At 36.4% G+C, this 20001-nt stretch overlaps 1 protein-coding gene across 2 annotated transcripts in view; it reads right to left on the reverse strand.

Moving 5' to 3' along the window:
• The window catches only part of fwd (phosphatidylinositol 4-kinase beta fwd), a 233133-nt gene that overhangs the window by 184048 nt on the left and 29084 nt on the right, over nt 1-20001 (reverse strand). The window contains exons 1-3 of one of the 2 annotated variants that reach the window (XM_089099303.1): nt 15122-15222; nt 9127-9265; nt 539-1200 (exon numbers count right to left, since the gene is read on the reverse strand). In XM_089099303.1, the coding sequence (XP_088955429.1) occupies nt 539-1200; nt 9127-9248 (784 nt within the window). In that variant the 5' untranslated portion in view covers nt 9249-9265; nt 15122-15222. Of the gene's footprint in view, nt 1-538; nt 1201-9126; nt 9266-15121; nt 15223-20001 lie in introns of those variants that run through there. The other variant, XM_089099304.1, reaches the window with a different exon arrangement.

A 20001-nucleotide genomic window follows, 5' to 3' on the forward strand; every position in this document is an offset into this window, starting at 1 on the left:
AAAGGAACCGGATAATTGCATGAAATATAAGCGAAAATCCTTTTAAGTTTCTAAAGCACAGGAGTAATATCTTCGAGCCAGTAGCGTCAATTGGGGGACATGTGCCCCCTCACCTAAATTTTTAAAACCCTTTTTATGGGGCTATTTTCATTGAAAAACGCCTTTTACGGTATTTTCGTTGGGAAAACGAAACTTCTATTACTAACAACAACTCATTGCAGCACCAGGCCACCAAAGGTCACACACAGGTGCGCAAGATTCTTCTCCAAGCGAATCACGTATTACCAACAACATTAAAAAAAAGAAAACTCAGATAGTATAAGAAAAAAAGCTGTGTATCAAATGTATATTTTTCAAAAACACAACACAAAACAGTAGAATAAGGTTCACACCTTTGTGAGCAAATAAAATTTATAATAAAGAAAAAAGAACAAAAACAATTTTTCCAAATAAATTAAAATACAAATACAATCCAAGTAAATAAAAGCATAAAATAAGGTCGGAACATGCAAAAAAGTTTATTCATCGGGAGACTCACCTATATAGCTGAGAACTCCGGTTTCCTTGGACTTGAAAAGATAGTTCATAGCCATAGGACCATCAAAATATGTACACTCAAAAAGCCTTAACAATGATGAAGGTTTACTTCCTCCAGCACCATTCTTTTCACCCCTTTCAAGGAGGTCAGACCGCCGTTCTTCCATACTCTCTGTTTCACTCGTCTGTGTATCCTCAAACGAGGTCAATGAAAAACGAGGTTTATCACACTCCAAATCTAAACACTCAGCACTCACTGTTAAACGAGCTCTTATTTCAAACGGTTCACTATCCGACGAGCAAATACCAGAGTCACTTGAACCTAAACTAGTTTGATCATAAGAACGGGCTCGTATCGCTGGCTTAGGGGATGATAGTATAACTTTCTCGTCGAGGACAGTTGGTACACCAACAACTGGGCCGCAACTACTCTCTCTTGCTTTATATCTAAATACAGGAGAGCCTTCTTGTTCAAGGGATAGGGAAAGGCTTGGTTTTAATGGGGGATGTTTCAATGGTGTTTCTATAATGTTCTGAGTAGGGCTATCTATCTCAGGGATTATTTGAAGAACGGAATCCAAACTTCTATTCCGTTGATGCTTTGAAGAGATTGAGCTATTTTGGGTTACAGCGCTCAAAGGAGGCAGGATAATTCCCATAGACCTAGAAAAGAAATATATGACCATGGATTACAGCATAGGTATTTTTCTTTAACGAAAAATTGTATTTTGGAAATCATTTTTTTTCTGTAGATTGTATCTAGAACAACCTTAAAACAGAAATGAGGTCATAAATGCGTCAATCTCTATCTGTGTTACAACCTAAACTATAAAGGAGTGACACTCCAATTTTAAAGAAAATGAAGTTATCTTTTTTCCCCAATACCTAATTTACTTAGATACCTAAGTTTTTTTTATTTTTATTTTTCAAAATCCGGAAAATTGACGTCCCCTCTTCTGCAAAATTCGGCATTGGACTAACAGTAGGGAACAACTTTGTGTTCCCCCAAAGCTTAATAAGTCCCCCATAGCCAAAATTTTTCTTAAAAAAGTTAATTTTTTAAGCACTTTTTTGCCACCAGGGAAAGGTCAAGGGTTAGAGTCTAGCCACATCAACTTTAACCTAGAGAATATAGTGCAGGAAGTTAAGACGGAAATCACACTGTATAAACAACGTACGTTATCTACTACATTAGATTACGAACACGGCAATTGAATAAAAATCCTAAAGATAATTAAAATGTCACTGGACTTCGATTGAATCGTGCCTTACAAAAATCTTGAATCACTAATCAAAGCATGAACAATTTCAAAACAAAATTGCAAAAAGAAAAATGAGATGAACACGTTCTGAATATTTAAACAAAAAATTATGAAACATAATTCATCAATAAGGACACATGTACTTCCCGACTAATATCAATGGGGAAAAATTTAGAATTATTTTTGAGAAAGTTATTTTAAAGGAAATTGTGTTTTTTATTTCAAAGTTATGATTTGATAAAAACATCGACCTAAATTATGAAATAATAAATCATAAAGAAATATTTCTTCAAGCAGCTTTCAAAAAAAAATCTATTTAAAAAAATGGATGAATTCGAGAAGAACGAATAGTAAGGCTTAAAAAATTAGATGAATTTGAGAAGAAAGGATAGTAACAGCCTAATATTTTCTACCCCTTCCCGAACGGATTTTACTTTTTTCGCATGATTTTTCATTACTGATAAAAAAAAATAGATAAAGCAAAAACTAAAATTTACCAAATTCACCAAAGCTTTAAATGAATATAATTGTCCACTTTTTAACTACTTATATTTTCCTTATTCAAGGCCGTATTCAGAGGAGGGGTCATGGGTTTGAAACCCCCTCTTCCGAAATGTATGTCCAACGTTTTATAAAGTGTTTTTGTACCCCCCTAATTTTACAACCATAAATAAATAGAGAATTGGCAACTTCCTATCGCGCAATGTTGAAATCAAAATTGCTGACTTGAACATCACTCTGCAATTCCTATGAATAAATATGAAAAAAAGTTGTCAGTTGTATTTTGGAAAGTCCCTAAATTTTTCCAAATTTCTCTCGAACATTTTGATTGAGAACTCTTGCCTAATATTTTATAACAAAGAGTATGGCAAAATAAACGATTTGATGTTAGAAGTCATCATTTAGTTTTTTGAAAAAAGTCAACTTAATTCTTTTACGTATATATTTAAACCTAAATTTCTTCTTTGGCTTAGGGTTCGAAGTATGGAAAACATCTTTAATTATATGTTCTTACAATTAATTAAAATTCTTGGTACTGTTTTACAAAGCGGTAAGCGCGCGACAACTGTAAATCAGAAAATCAGATAGGATAAACTCCGGTACTTATACGAGACGCTGTATAAAGATAAACATTACAAAGGGTTTCTCACTAGGGGAACTATATTTAAACTTTGGTTTTTGGGGTTTAGGGGGAATAAAAGCTACCTAAGTTTGGTTGCAGGGGCGCCAATTAGGGGGGCAGGGGGCCATGGCCCCCCCTAGATTTTGAAAATTACCTTCTTATTTATATTTCACAGCTATTTTCTATTTTAGCTATGTGCTATATTGACCCAGCAACTGGTCCAATAAATACGACCAACAAAACTGGTGCCCTAATTATATAATCTTGTTTTGATATGTCTAAGAGCAAGTTTCGTTATTGTTCCGTTTCGTTATCGACAATAAGTTTCGTTATCGTTATAAGTTCCGTTTCGTTATTGTTCTTGTGAAGAATTCGTTGTAAACTATGAGTTTTGTATATTGCCTTTTTTAGTAGCTGGGAAAGGAAATGTGTTCTAGGGTCTCAAGGGGGTTTTGGTCAGCAGATTCTTGACGTTGTTGAATAGTTTATGGGATGACTAGTCCTAGTGGAGTCTATGGGACTGTCGTGAACAGGAAATGTAAGTGATTGGTTTATGGGGTTGCTAAGCGGGGTAGTTTCACCGTGGAGTATGGGAGTGAGTTTCTACGTGTTTCTTCAGTTCTTCTCTTGCCGTGTCTGAGTGAAGTCCTTGTCTACTACTCGTTTAACTATGAGTAAAAAGCGACAACAAACTTTAGATTTTTTTTCGTTGAAAATGCGGAAGAAAAATGAAGAAACTTTAGTGCAAGAAACTGGCAATAGTGTCAGCGCCCAAAGTCTCTGGTTAGTTGAAATAAATTCCCCCACCTGTGACAGAATTTCGGAAACAAGCGGAACAATAAATGGCTCAGATCAACATGAAAGTTCGGTCTGTATCGCTGAACCCCTTGCGGGTTCCAGTAGCAGTCAAGAAACTCTCTCAGATATATCTAGGACGCGTCACGACAAACCAGCTCAACCTATTCTTGAGAGATATCCGGCTTCCACTTCTAACGGAGGGAAATTCAGTGCACAGTACTATAAGATTTATGAATGGATTGAATACTCAAAAAACTTGAATTCCATGTTTTGTTTTGATTGCCGCCATTTTTCTATGGGGACTCTAAGGATGGAGAAACTGCTGGAAAAAGGGCTTTCATTGAGTCAGGATTTTGCAAGTGGAAAGACAGTTCTGCTATATTAAAGCAACATGATGGTTCTGAAAGACATAGGCATTGTATGTCAGCATGGACGGAATTTAAGATAATGAGTACTGATACTACAAAATCTATAGCGAATGCCTTAATTCAATCCAGATCTCAAGAGGTTCAGGAAAATAGAGATCATGTGAAGTACATTTTTCGCGTTATTTGCTTTCTTGGCCGCCAGGGTCTTGCTTTGAGGGGTCATGACGAATCAGAAACATCCGCAAACCGGGGTAATTTGGTTGAATTGATGGAGGAAATGTCTAAAGGTGACGAAAAACTGAAGGCCAAGTTACAGCGCCGATATGGTAACTATTGCAGTCATCAGTACCAAAATAACACAGTTACACTGATAGGAAATGCCTTGCGCCAAGATAATATTTCAGAAGTAAAATCAGTTAATTACTTTGCTATTCTTGTTGACGAGACAAAAGACGTTTCTAGAAAAGAACAATTAGAGATCCTAGTCAGGTACATATCAAATGGAAAAGTAGTGGAGCGACCAATCGGCTGCTATCACATGCACAAATTAGACGCCGAGAGCTTATCCACCTCGATTTGTGAAACTATAGAAAAGCTTGGTGTAGATTCGATGCTGTGTATTGCCCAATGTTATGATGGCGCATCCGTTATGAGTGGGGAATTTAACAGATTTCAAGCAAAGTTTAGGGAGAAGGTGCCTCATGCAGTTTATGTACACTGTCATGCCCACAGATTAAACTTGGTTTTGACTGACTGCCTAAAAATATCAGCGAACTTTCTGAATTTTTCTCTGTTGTGCAAAGACTTTACGCATTTATATCATGCAGCACTACTTGTCACGAGCTATTTGTGGAATTCCAGTGTATTAGCGAGCAAAAAGTCTTGGAGCTAGAGAGGACCGTCCAGACTCGCTGGTTTTACGCAGTCGACTCTATTTCAAAGGTGAAGGCCAGATTTGATTGTATTGTTGCTGTGCTTGCCGCAGTCTTTGATAGTTCCAACGGCGAGGCAGCGTGTGAAGCATAAGGACTAATGGACAAAATCAACTTTGCTTCTTTTGTTTCAACTTTACACATAATGGAAAAAGTTTTAGTCATTGTAAATTGTTTATTAGAGCAACTTCAATCCGGAAGTTTGTTGATTTATAAGGCATTTGCACTGATTTCTGGGACATATGAGACACTCCAAAAGCTGAGAAATGATAACAAATGGAACAACTTAAGCAAAAACATATCTGAATTCTTGGCTTTAAACGATATACAGGAATCGAAATCTCCACAATCTAAAACAAGTGCTCGAAGCACGAGATGTCAAGCCATTTCCATTCGTCTCAAAGGCTTTCTTTCAAACTCAAAAACCGGTAAACGCAATATCAGTCAGCCAGTTGAATCAGACTGCGGTAAACTTCTCTACTTTGAGGTAATAGATCGTTTCACGAGTGAGATGGACCAACGTTTCATGCAGAATATGCCTCTGCTCGACGCTTTATCTGCCATCGACCCCTCAAGTTCCAATTTTCTCGAACTTTCAAAAGGGGAAAGAGTTATGTCATTATAAAGAGATTCTCGGTGTCGATGACCATGCCATAGAATCCCAGCTTTCTCTTTCAAAGCTGCATCTGTTAAAAAGTGATATTTTAAAAATGGATCTTCTTCGAGCTATCGAAATCTTATCCGACCTCCCAGTTGCCTATTCTGCAGTGCTAAAACTGATGAAGCTAGTTGCTACTTTGCCTGTAACCACTGCCAGTAATGAACGATTCTTCTCGGCATTAGGGCGTGTGAAAGACTATCTGCGATCGACGATGGGAAACGACAGACTCAGTGATCTCATGATATGGCCGTTGAAAAAGAGTAGGTAAAGAAACTGGATTTTGATAGATTTGTCGACGATTTTTCCAATCAGGGACCGCACTACTACCCCATGTTTTAGTTCATTTTGCTCAATGTTGTTCTTTTTTTTTGAATCTTAATTAAAAAAAAAAAAATTTACCACGAATACTTGCCCCCCCCTACATTTTCGTGACTTGGCGCCACTGTTTGGTTGATTATGTTAGGTTACGCATTTAACATATGCTACGCTTTACCCCCCCTCTCTAATATGCAAATATATAGGCCAAATTTATTTCTGAACTATTATATTTCCATCCTATTTTGTTTTATTTTATTAACGTTAACGAAACTTCCTTTTTCGCGCGCTTATCGCTTTGTAAAACAGTACCAGATAGTTTCATAGAAAAATTTTTAGTACCCCCTCGTAAAAATATTTTTTTCATTTTAACCATGTAATCCTTATTTTTAGGGTATCATATAAATTTTCATTTTTAAAAAACTATTTTTTTTTACTTAAAATACTTTCATCATCTGCAGACAGTGGCGTCAAGTCATAAAAATCCGAGGGGGCAAAATATGCTGCATTGTGGTACTCTTATTTAATTGTATATATTTTTACAATAGACGTCTACACATAATTACAGAAACAATATTTACGTATTTTTGCATATTTTCTCAGGATGTCACCAAAGCCGATGACACTTGGAGCAACTGGCTCCATATATTCTCAGGATGTCACCAAAGCCGATGACACTTGGAGCAACTTGCTAAGCAACTGGAACACTGTGACATACAGGAGCCCCAGTGGAATAAGAACCCATGACCCTTAAGACGTTACAAAGCTATTTGAACGTATACAACTGGAAGTTTCACATGCAGAGTATGGGATTTACACTACGTCGCTATTTGTACACCAGAGGTATGAAGGTAACTGTAGAGAGGCTCATAACCAAAGGGAGTCCACCAAATACGCCCTTTCGAAATTTAATTATCAACCCCGTTTAACTCCAATCCCATCCAATTTAACCTCTGCAACAGGTTTGGTTGAATGAGATTGAGTTGAATGGGGTTGGAGTTAAACGAGGGTTGAGTTGCACGGAGTTGAGTTTGACACCCACCTTCAAAAAGAAAAATTTCGTATGAAATAGGGTAAAAAGGACAAAATACGGATGAAATAGGGTAAAAAGGACAAAATACGGACTTTTTGAATCACTTAAAAAGAATTCCTCAGTTCTAAACCCCTCTCAAACGTCTTTTTTAAATCAATGTTTTTTCTCTGTTGCCTTGCTTAAAATCGCATCTCACTTGTGGCCACCTCAAATTGCTCATAACCCCTATGAATTCCCTTATCCTGCTTCACTTTTAATTCACTTCAGACTAGTTATTATACAAAAGTGCGTGACCCTTGTAGGGATTCCCTGCTTAGAAAGCTAGCATCAAAAAGCTTTCCTCCTTTCCTGGACCGAGAGAAGTAAAAATCGATATTTCAGAAAGGGATTGTTCCAACACACTTGATCTCATCAACTAAGTGACTGAAAGGAATTAATACATTACTCTAAGTTGAACAGTGACAGAGCGTGAGAACGCGAAACACATTAAACTGGTATAATTTGGTATAAAAATGTATATAAAAATTAAATTGGTATAAAAATGATGGTCACTCAGCTTAAGATACTATTAATTTCCAAGACTATCACAAGCTCTCAGAGTCGAATTTGGCCCTTCAGTAAATTTTTTTTCACAAATATAGTTCTAATTCTTCTAGACATTCAATTCTTTAGACGTACGGTACTTCTGAAAAAATTAGATTTGAAAACACCGAAAAGAAAATAGGAATTTCCAGTAAAAAAAAAAATACTTGAAAAGGTGAAAATGTGATAATACAGCAATTTCAGTTTTACAAGCCAACAGAATACTCAGTTTTGAAAGGAAAAACTGAAAACTTAAAAAAAAAATATCTTTAGCGGCACTAATTTTTCAGCAAAAAAGCTCAGATACAAAATCTCTTCAAAATACTTTCATATCATCAACTAAAGCCGTACCCGTCTATGTTTTTCCTCGCAAATTTGCTGAGGAATTTTAATACAAAACAGATTATTCAAATATTGCTGAAATTTTTTGCTGAAATAATTTTTTGGCTGAAATAAGCAAAATTTGTTTAAAATTCAAAACAAATTTCCGAGGAGCATAAATAAAAAATAATAAATTTAAAAACATGTCGATAAATAAAAAACACATAATTAAGATGTGTTCCTTCTAAATTGGTTCGATCTAACCGATACTAAGCTCAGCAAAAGGAGTTATCACAAAGATTTCTGAGCAACTTGCTCAAACACGTCAAATAGAACACAAAATCTCCAACCAAAGTCCCAAACAACCATTAATGGAACATGTTTTTCGATTTCGCTTCAAAATTTACTCGGATGACTCATAAATGGAGGTTTGCTTAAGGCTGTAGCTAGGGGAGGGGGCAAGGGGGTGGCTCTCTCCTATTGCAGCGTATATGGAGCGCCAGACTAAAAACATTTCTAGTTATATTGTGGTAGTGATTGTGGGGGGTGGATGGAGGGGAGGGGGCAAAAACTGGCATTGTCCCAGTGCGCTGAAAAATCTAGCTACGCCTCTGGCTCAAGGGAATGAAAAGGATTAGTGGATCATCTGATTCGGATACCACAACGTACGCTTCTTAGATGTTAAGAACAGGAATATGTACCTGATGACCAGAAATAAACTACAAGAATGTAAGATTAAAATACCACTGCAGAAAAACCTTTAAAGCTACCAAAAAACTTCTGTAGAAGCAAGAGACAATATGATCCCAAATATTTAGAATGTTTCACTGGAGGGTGTAGCCAGGATTGAATTTTGAGGAAGCACAACAGTCCAACATATGAGTAGCATGGGTAAAATCGCTATATGACCGTTTTAAGTTCAAAATGAACATATTAATCTACAGAAGTGCACACAAGTCTGATCTTATCAAAGTGGACAGGGGATAGTTCATTTTTCTTCTTTTATGAGGAATCTTTCAGACCAATCTCATTAGCGACTCTTCAACCTCTGTCCCCCTCCCCTCTGTAAAGGCATTTTCATATTATTCACCAAATTTCAGGGGAAGAGGGAGGCTTACACCATTGACTCAAAGGCCACTGTTCAGGGATAGACTGGTTCTTAATGGGCAGATATCAAACACTTAAAGGATTTACCTAAAATCCAAGCTAGGATTCCTCTGATGGGTTCGATAAGCAGCCCCTGAACTCGCTGACTTTTTATCGTTAACAGGAGGCTTGCTTGCATTCTGACTGAAAGGAACTGCAACTGCTTCCATCTTGGCACAACCCAAAACTGCAAAAGAAATATATTCTATGATCCCCAGTATAACACAATCTGAAACACAAAATGCAACAAAAAATAGGATAAATCAAACCGTTTGGCTGTAAATATTGTGTTCCAGAAATACGTTTCTGGAACATTACTCGCACCTTCTGCCGCTAAACTGTGTTCGGTTTCTCACGATTTTAGGGCTAAAGTACTTCATAGATGCAACGCAAGTGCATGTACGTGGAGGGGGTAGGCATGGCCATATCGAGGGGGAGTTATGGAGCTTGAACCCCTATATTCTTCATTTAGGCATGATATGCTCAAGAGGGCGTTTAAAGCCTAACTAACCAGGCTTTTGGTCCATTTACATATTTAATTTAAAGTTTACAGAGGGAGATGTAAAGGAATTCTATTTTCATAAATAGTTTATTATTTAGTTTGGAATGGTCAGATCTCTAGGACGAGAAGGATGATCCCAGCCTTTTACATTGAGGTAGGAGAGGCAAAGTTAAAAAAAATATAATCTTAAGCCACTGTTCTTCAATTTTCAGAGAGGGATCCCTCAAACTTGTCTGGGGGGGGGGAGGGTAGGGTATTCATCTTCCCTTTCATGTGTTTCGGATTACTGTCTATAGATTCTGACAGATGACCTACATAAAGGATTATGTGACTTTCTTTGTCCAAAATTACGGATTTTTAAATTTTGACAAGTATGGACAGTCCTGGGGAAAACTTTGATACAGATGTAGCCTAATGAACAGTGCAACAATATGAATTATAACATACTTCTGTGCAATTTTCCCAGAGAACAGGAGGGGGGTCATCATTAAATAATGGTACATTTTTAAACCTAAACATCCAAGTTTTCATATCTGGAACCTGATAATTTTGGATCACCTGGGGCATGTTTATGTCCAAATCAACCCACACACCTATACTATTTTCAGGAATGATAAGGACGCTAAGGAGGGGCACAAAATTTTTATTTGTATAAGGAGGGCTCCAGCTCATCCCTTCAAATCTGTTCAGATATGAATCTATCAATAATAAACATATTTAAAAAAAATTAACTCGGTATCAAAATGGACAAAAGGCTGTTTTTATTTTCTCACAAGAATCTATGAATATAAGTGAAACCAAAAGACTAAAACTGATTGGGCTTTACATAAAAAAATATCAAATTGCTCTAAGCTATAAACGCAAAATAGAAAATTGATCAAACCAATAAAAGCCATGAAGCCATAAACGCATAAATGGAAAAAGTCGGTCTTGTGAGGAAAACGACTAAAAAAGTCTCCCTCTCATTTTCACTTATATTCGTATATTCTCGAGAAAAAAAATTATTTCTGCTTTTTAGTCCATATTTATTAATTTCGACGGTACTGTTCAATTAGCTCGATGCCAAGCGATATATTGTACAGCGAAGATGCTAAAGAAACTAGTCAAACAGGTTTTTTCAACGGAAATTTCCTATGATGAGGATTGCAAACAGTGATTTATCACTGCGTTTACAATATTTAAACTTTAGTTTTTTGGGGTTTAAGGGGGAAAAAGATACCTAGGTTAGGTTACGTATTTAATATATGCTATGCTTTACCCCCCCCCCCCTAATGTACAAATATATGGCCGAAATTTGTTTCTAAGCTATTATATCCTATTTTATTTTATTTCATTAGCATTAACCAAACTTCATTATTCGCGTAGCATCGAGCTAATAGAACAGTAGCCTACCATTTCGACTTAATTTTTCTCTAAGGCAAAAATTGGTCTTGTCAAATATTCGAACCTATAGTACGACTACTACTAACGCACTGCAACACATGATAATGGTAATAAGCTTACCTTAGCTATGGATGTCAGGTATTGTGTTATCTTGGAACGATAATTTCGACAGGACCTGTGCCTGTCATCATCAGGTTCAAATTCAAGAGTCTTGAATTTGAACCTGATGATGACAGGCACAGGTCCTGTCGAAATTATCGTTCCAAGATAACACAATACCTGACATCCATAGCTCAGGTAAGCTTATTACCATTATCATGTATAAGAGTCAGGTTGGCCTCAGAGAATATAAACGCACTGCAACACCAAGTCACCTGAAGCCAACACAGCTACGCACTCTCCTCTTCCATCCCAGCCCATTCAGAACCTCGTCTTTACACCCTCACATGCAGATAAGGTCTTAAAAGGTTGGATGACATAGACAATATTTGGCAATGTGCCATCCTTCATTTGCAAAACTTGTCCTAGCCATCTCATCCTTTTTCGCCTTACATTCCTAGAGAGCGAGATTGAACCACATTTTTTTGTAAAGCTTATTGTTTGAGATATGGTCAGTTAGTCGGCTAATCAAACAATCTGTAGACAATTTTTCTGGAGAAACATTCAGAAAATCCTCCTCAGTTTTTCGAAGCACCCAGGCTTCAGAACCATCCATGACCACAATCAATTATTCTTACCGCTATGCTGTCAAGAATTGTATAATAATGTCTGTTCATACTTTTTTGCTATGCCCAATCGCCCGTTTATGATGTTTTATGTATACAAGAGGGTGATTTTTAAAGTTACATTTTTGCACTGTCATCAGAAGTGGATATACTGATAAAATTTGGACGTAAATGAACACTCGAGAGCGGTAAAAAAAAATGCTCACAAACTTAAAAATTCTCACAAGCCAATATAAACTTAAAAATGCTAATAACTTTAAAAAAAATGAACCAAAAAATGCTCACAAACTTAAAAAAATTGATGTGACAAAAATACCAAAAATATATGCAAGTCAGTGAGTTGAGGAAACGAGTTAATTCACATCAAACTATATACGTTAATGGGTTTAATTAAACCCCTTGAAGCCCGACCACCCCTGCACCGTTTCAGAAATGTCCTTGGTACCTCGAACTTATGACTAACGACACTCCGCGCACCTATGAATCATTTGATTTAGAGAAAAAAAAATCCAGAGATTGGTTTTATCGAGAAAGTAGCTTATCCATCGATCTTTCTTTCAGGGCTCTTTCCTCGTGGGTCAGTAAAGAAACTAAAAGATTAGTGTTTCCATGAAACCTTTTGGATTTATTTACCTAGAAGTACTTTCCCAAACAACTGTTCTATAAACAATTCCAAGTGACCAGGGCAGTGACTTTTTTCCGAGAAATTTTGGACAAGCTTTTGGACTGGATTAAATGTAGCATAAAGTCTAGCTTACTACATGGACAAGGAGCAAGGAACAAACACCAGAATGTACATAGCAGTAAAGAGACAAGGGGGAGAATATAGGAAATTCTATGCATTAATCAGAAACATCATCTCCATAATTTTTTAAATATGATTAAAATATGTAAGAACTAGAATATCTGGAAAACTTAGTGCAAAATCGCATTTTAATCAAAATAAAAGCCCCCATCAACCAAAAAAACTGATATACCACAAACAGATTAGATGTATGTATATAGGTTAAAATAAGATCAATTTTATAATGACACTCTTTTGGTTTACTTTTGGATCTTAAAATAATTGAAAGAAGACCCGTGAGTGCATATTGACCTGGCATATTTTTTTTTGAAAAAATGACCAGCGTAGAATTAAATAGATAAGGAACATTCTGTAAAAAAAAATTGGATGTGTCTGTAACTTTAAAAAGACGGTGAGATCATATAAAAGCCCATTCTCGACCTTATCTCGTCATGTTTAAATCCAGGCTGGACTCAATACTTAGTCCTCAAAATTACTGAATATTTTTTAATTCATAGCAAGCAAGGGCGGATCCAGGATTTTTTTTTTCGGGGGGGGGGGGGGTACTAATTTTTGACTTTTTCGGGGGGGGTACTAATTTTTTACTTTTTCGGGGGGGTTACTAATTTTTGACTCAGTTTTCGACTAATTTTACTGATTTTTACCTAGGTTTTACTAATTTCAAACCGGGTAAACCCGCCCCCTGGATACGGCCTTGATAGCAAGTCTATGTATTTGTAATCTCCTATATTTGGAAAAAAATGAACTCCAAAAGTTGCAGTCTTGAAGCAAGTAAACTTTCAGAAATCGACATACAGACCTAGGAAGGCAACCTAGGCCTGTAGGTGACCTACTAGAGCCTAAGTAGGTTTTTGGCTAAGATTCCTTATAAGACAAAAAAATACAATATAATATTCGGTTTCTCATGAAATATACCAGAATATGATGAAAATATAATAGTTTAGTAACAAAATTATGGAAACTACAACAAAGAATTATGGAAGGGGGCTGCACAGACCGCATTATATTAAATAGGCAACGTAAACTAACCTAACCGAACCAAAATAACAACTAAATATTTGATTAAAATATAGCTACAATCTCCACCAAGCCGAGGCTAATTGTCTGGTATAAAGGCCATGAAAACCGGTTATTGTCTCATGTTCGCGATATAAATTCTCGAGTCTGTGCTATACAACAAGGAAGTACTCAAATTTTGATGTTTATCAAAGTTCTTTTTGTAACTCCCCCCCCCCTCCCGTGATATGGGATCATTTGCCAAGTATATTTTTCGGTAAATTTTTGGCAATTCATATTATTGACTTACAAATAAAGTGAAAATACCACGCGATACCTTTTTTTATGCTCTTTGCGAATATAATAATTGCTTCTATCGGAAATTCAAATTTACCCAACCCCCTAATGTGTAAATATATACCCTGAATTGTAACCACAAAAAGAAGTTATCAACACTACTTAAGTTATTGAAAAGTGGTTAAAAACACATAACTAGTACATAAATAAGTTGTTCAAGAGTAACATATTCCAAAAATACTTATTTATAACAATTCAAACCTCATGTATTAGGCAACTCAAATATAAAACATCTTCCTACCGTTTCAAGTTTTTCGAATGCCGTTGACAAAAATAGAGCTGATTTTTGTACTTCGAAACTTCGCCGTCGACAATTCGAGGTATATATTTGCACATTAGGGGGGTGGGGGTCGGTAAAATTGAATTTCCGATAGAAGCGATTATTATATTCGTAAAAAGCATAAAAAAGGCATTGAGTGGTATGTTCACTTTATTTGTATGTCAATATTATGAACTGCCAAAAATTTACCTATTTTCCAATGTAGCAATATTAAAACCCCAGCTGGGAGGGGGTTTACTATTCGGCAGACAAATTACAGGTTCTCCGAAGCAAAATTAGCCTAGCTCTATTTGAAGCAACCTATTCGTTGCTGTGCTCTTCGCGCCAGAGATGTTCCCGTGCCGATCTATACCTTCACCCTGATTCTTAAAAAAGCAAAGTGAATGTCAAAACAATTTTATCCCTCATATAATTAACCTATTTTTTTAATAAGATATTGTTAATGTACAGTGACAACGCATTAATAGGCCATTTTGACTTTGTTTTATCGATTTTAGAAATTCATACGGATGTTAAAAAACGTACTTAAGTTTTGCTGAAGGTTCATTCATAATGAGATTTTACACCTATTTGAGCCAGCCAGTACTCTTGTAGGATTTTCATAAATCAGAAAAAAATGAAAAATCTGACTGACTCAAATTAGTCCAAACTAGATTTTGGAATTACAAAAAAATTAATTAGGAATAAGCCTTAATAAGAAAGAATAAGGTTGTATTATCAATTTTTTTAGAAATCGAATGAAAACTTACCATAAACGTAAATAACCTAACGGTTTTTCATGACTTATTATCAAGTTAATTTTTGTCATAAAATATGACGTAGATAATTTCGAAGACCACACTGCCTTTCCATGACGATAAATAAAAGATCAAATAGGGATAAAATCCTTTTAATAGACAGTGATAGAAATTCACAAAAATACCAGACACAAAAATTGTAATTAATCATACTAAACTAGTATTATAATTTCCAAGGAGCATAAAAAAATAACTTACAACTTAATATCAAATAATCCGATTTAGATATTCGAAACAAAACATTATCTTAAATTACGAGCATCCACCAATGTCAAAGTACGATGAGAAACTAGCTTTATAAACAGGGCGATGTCAATTCAGCGAATAGCAGAGGAGCGAGAGGCGCCAAGAGCCAAGGAACAATTTAATAATTAAAATGCAAATCTCGGAATTTTGCACTTTTAATTGCATTTCACTGGTTGTTTAAATACGAATTATATTTAATATGAACATGAATACTGAATAGTAAACAAAACGAACAAAGGATTTTGGTTCTAGGCGTTTACCCTCCGGAAAATACCACCCCGCGGAAAATACCCCCTGTGGAAATTAAGGCTTTCTAAATTTGGGAATTTGATTCAAGTTTGTTTTTTTCCGTAGGGGGAACGAATTTTGGTACTGAAATTCGAGAACACACAAGATTTTTCGTTACTTTAGAAATAAATTTGGGCTATCGATTTGCATATTAGGGAGAGGGGGGGGGGGGGTAAAGTAAAGCAGGTCTACATGCAAAATGTGTTTGGTACAATTATTCTACAGATTAGATAGATAGAGAAGTGTGTTTTAAAGCACATATAACATAAACTTTGATCAGCGATCATCATAAAACACTCAAATGAAACACCACATTAACCTAATAATAGTACTTAATACTTGGAAAATCGGCCATTGAAAAAAAAAAACTTAACACTTGGAAAAAAACACTTAAATGAAACATTACATTTACATTATACGGGGATTTTTTTTAGTCAACAAAACTTCCAGATATCTCGCTAGTCTTCTGTAATTTTTTAGCCGCCATACCTAGAAGGAACTGTTTTCTGACTTAAAACTGTCCAAATACTTTACCACCACCCCCATGTCGAATATATAGCCCAAATTATATATTTACCATCAATTCTGTCACTTGTTTTTGTCTTGTCTCATGCTAAGGTGAAAGAAACTAACGGTTTGTTCTCGAGTTTTACACAGCGTAAACTTGAGTGAGTGGCGCATAATACACAAGTACCAAAGTTCCTTCCCCCTACGGAAAAAACTCAAATAAATTCTAAAATTTGGAAAGCCTTATTTTCATCGGTGGGGAGGGGTATTTTCCACGGTGGGGTACTTTCCGCGGAGGGGTACTTTCCGCGGATGGGTACTTTCCGCGGAGGGGTATTTTTCAAGGGGGGGGGGTAAACGCCAGCCACCAAGGATTTTATATAGGTAGGTAATTTTACTGCCATTCAAAAAACGACACAAGACCACAAAACACAGAAAATACTACACACTGCAAAACAACTGGAATTAACGAAAATTGAAATATTATAGACATACACACATTGCATACACATACTTAAGGACAAAGTCAAGGCTACTGGTCTTGACTGACTTTTGTCTAGGGAGGAGGGGCAGGACTGTGAGTAGCTCAATTGTAGACGAATGAATTATTGGCCATTTTTTTGGGGGGGGGGACAAAGACTCGAAGCGACCTCCCTATATCCGTGGCTGATAGAAAATAAATTTACGTCAATAGCGAAACTTTTCTGACTACAACTACACCTGAAGGGATATAAATTGGCGTACTCCATCCTCCAAGGGGTAATCTGAGGAACACGGCTTCCAATATCTGCAAATATTTTATGAGTAAAAAGAGCGTTGGAATGAGCAATAAATATCATGTTCGGTATTAATTGTTTTGCTATACCCCCAAAACCGGCGTTACTGGTGCGCGGTGCATGGTGCAGCCACCACTGCGCAGGACCTTTGACAAGGGCCTTTTTGAAACTGAAAACAAAATAAAAGGACATTTATCTTTTAACCAGGGTTAGATGGCACTAACAAAGGCAGTTTTTTTACAGTTTTAAACCACTGGCCCCGCTCTATACCTAAAGGGGGTATCACGTTTGGAAACCCCAGCCGTACATTACGGTCACCCCACATGACTATCCCGGGCCACACGGTGGCCCGGGATAGTCACCCCACTTGCCACCCCCAAAGGCTGGCACACTGTATACCCCCCTGTTATTCAAGACATTTGAGATCAACTGGAGAGTCAAAAATGTACCCATATTCCTAAAGTAATTCCCTATCAATACAGTGATTTCAAAGGGAGTTATCAAGAACAAGAGAGCTGGTTGATAAAATGTCGTGGGGGTATTCCTTAGGCACAGTATCACCCATAAAAAAGCGCCGAATGAGGCGGGGGCATTAGCCCCCCCCCCCCCACACACCTGAAATGTTATACCTCCTTAGACTTTAAAAATGCCTTTTTGGGTATTTTCATAGAAAAAAAATCGAAAAATAACAAAATACCCTGTCCTACACCTTTGTGAATTGGCACCACTCGTCCAAAATCGAAAGATTCTCTAAAGTAAATGTAATATTTTATTTAAGTATTTTCCAAGTGTTAAGTGTTTTTTCTCCCAGAAAAAAACTTTCAACTTAAATGTACTATTTATGGTAGTCCCCTCTTTCATATTATTCCGTATATGAAAGGGGCTGTCCCCTCCTCAACGCCTCGCTCTTTACACTAAGGTTTTTTATTGTTTAAAATAACTAGAGTTGTGAGAAAGTCAAACATTAGCGTAAGAGCAAGGCGTTGAGGAGGGACAGCCCCTTTCATATATGGAATAATTTCTGTTCGTTTTAAGTTTTAACGTCGTTCCTTACTTTCAGTTAAAAAAACTTGTTTTTTTTATTTAATTTTTGAACATTTTTGAATTAACGCAGGTTTTGATTTTAGCTCACCGTACATGAATAATTGGAAAAAATTTGAGTATTAATTTTACTTTTATTTGGTTAAATGTCTTTCTCGTAACTCGTTTAATTTTATTGAAGAACGTTTTTATTAGTAATAAATATATGTAACTTACGAATTAACTTACGTAACAAACTTCTATATTCATATATTTTTAATACGTATATCGAGGGGTTTGCCCCCTAGTCAATACCACGCTCTTTACGCTGAAGTTCGAATTTTGTTCCAATTCTTTAAAAATTACCCCTTAAGCACAAAGACCATAATTAGAATAAACCCTATCATATACGTAATATTTTCTGTTCGCTTTAAGTTTTGATGTTGCTCCTTACTTTCAGTTGAAAAACTTGTTTTTTGTATTTAATTTCTGATCTTTTTTCTAATAATGCTGGGAAATCCGGCACCCCCTTCATAGCAATGTCCTTTCCCGAATGAAAACTTCCTCCATGGAAAGATCCTCCCATATAGACCCCGACCCCCCCCCCCACTACCAGAAAAAAATCCCCCCTGAAATCGTCTGTATACTTCCCAATAACCAATACTAAATAATAACACTGGGTAAAGTTCATAACTTTCAGCCCTCCCCCCCCCCGGGGGCTTTGGGGGATTAAGACATCCAAAAAGACATTGTTATCATATTTTCGACCATGCTGAACAAAATGGCTATCTCAAAATTTTGATCGGGTGACTTTGGGAAACAATGAGCGTGGGAGGGGGCCTAGTTGCCCTCCATTTTCCGGTCACTTAAAAAGGGAACTAGAACTGTTAATTTCCGTTCCAATGTGCCCTCCCACGATATTCTAGGACCACTGGGTCGACACGATCACCCCTGGAAAAAAATCAAATAAACACACATCCGTCATCTTTCTTCTGGCATAAAATACAAAATTCCACATTTTTGCAGATAGGAGCTTGAAACCTTTACAGTAGGGTTCTCTGATACGCTGAATCTGATGGTGAAATTTTCATTAAGGTTCTATAATTTTTAGGGGGTATTTCCCCCTTTTATCGAAAATCAGCCAAACTTTCCCAGGCGCGTAGCTTTTGATGGGTAGAACTAAACTAGATGAAACTTATATATTTGAAATTAGCATTAAAATGTGATTCTTTTGATGTATCTATTGGTATCAAAATCCAGTTTTTTAGAGTTTCGGTTACTATTGAGCCGGGTCACTCCTTATACTTGTGTGTTATACGCCACTGACTCAAGGTTACGATGTGTAAAATTCGAGAACAAACTGGTTTCTTCGTTACATTAGAAACAAATTTGGGCTATGTATTTGCACATTAGGGGGAGGGGGGTAAAGTACGTACAATTATTCTGCATATTATGAAGTAAGAATTGTTTTCTGACTTCAAACTATCCAAATACTTACCCTCCCCGCCTTATGTGCAAATATATAGCCCAAATTATATATTTCCCATATATTCTGTCACTAAACTCATTCTCCCTACGGAAGTTAAAAAAAAAATCCATTAATAATCTTAAATTTGGAAAGCCTTCTTTTCCACGGGGGGCGGGCATTTACCGGGGTAAACTATATGGACAGTTTAAAGTCAGAAAACAGTTCTTTATAGGTATATGGCCACTAAAAAATTACAGAAGAATACTGAGGTATATGGAAATTTTGTTAACTAACTAAAAAAAAAAAAAATTCTTCCATGTTCAATACGCAGTAAATAGAAGACTATATTGAACAAGGGTAAAGGATAAGCAAGGGTCCGGAGTCTTTACCCGAATATATGGCTGATAACCATACAACTCAAAACGCTCAAACTCGAACTGCTAAAAACGTCTTTACTGCAAAAAATATGGTTTGATATTGCATGGCTAGATTTCAGCGGGGTTAGGCCCAGTTCCCTCGCAAAACTTGACGTTTAGGCTTGTCCGTAATTCCCCAATTTTCGGGATAATTGGCTCCTTTTATTGGTGTTTTGGCGAATTTAGTTCAACAAAAAAATATACCTACGAGTCTAGACTCGCTAGATCCATATATTGTACAAAAAGCATCACGTGGGCGATATCCTTCAAAAAGCAAAATTTTGGTCGTTTTTGTAACATTTACGGGCCTTTTTTTTACAAGAGCAAAATAATTCCGATATATCAAAACATTTTCAA

Source organism: Artemia sp. Qi Xiang Cuo, chromosome 13 (genome assembly GCF_049724085.1).
Source record: "Artemia sp. Qi Xiang Cuo chromosome 13, ASM4972408v1, whole genome shotgun sequence".
Lineage (NCBI taxonomy): Eukaryota > Metazoa > Arthropoda > Branchiopoda > Anostraca > Artemiidae > Artemia > Artemia sp. Qi Xiang Cuo.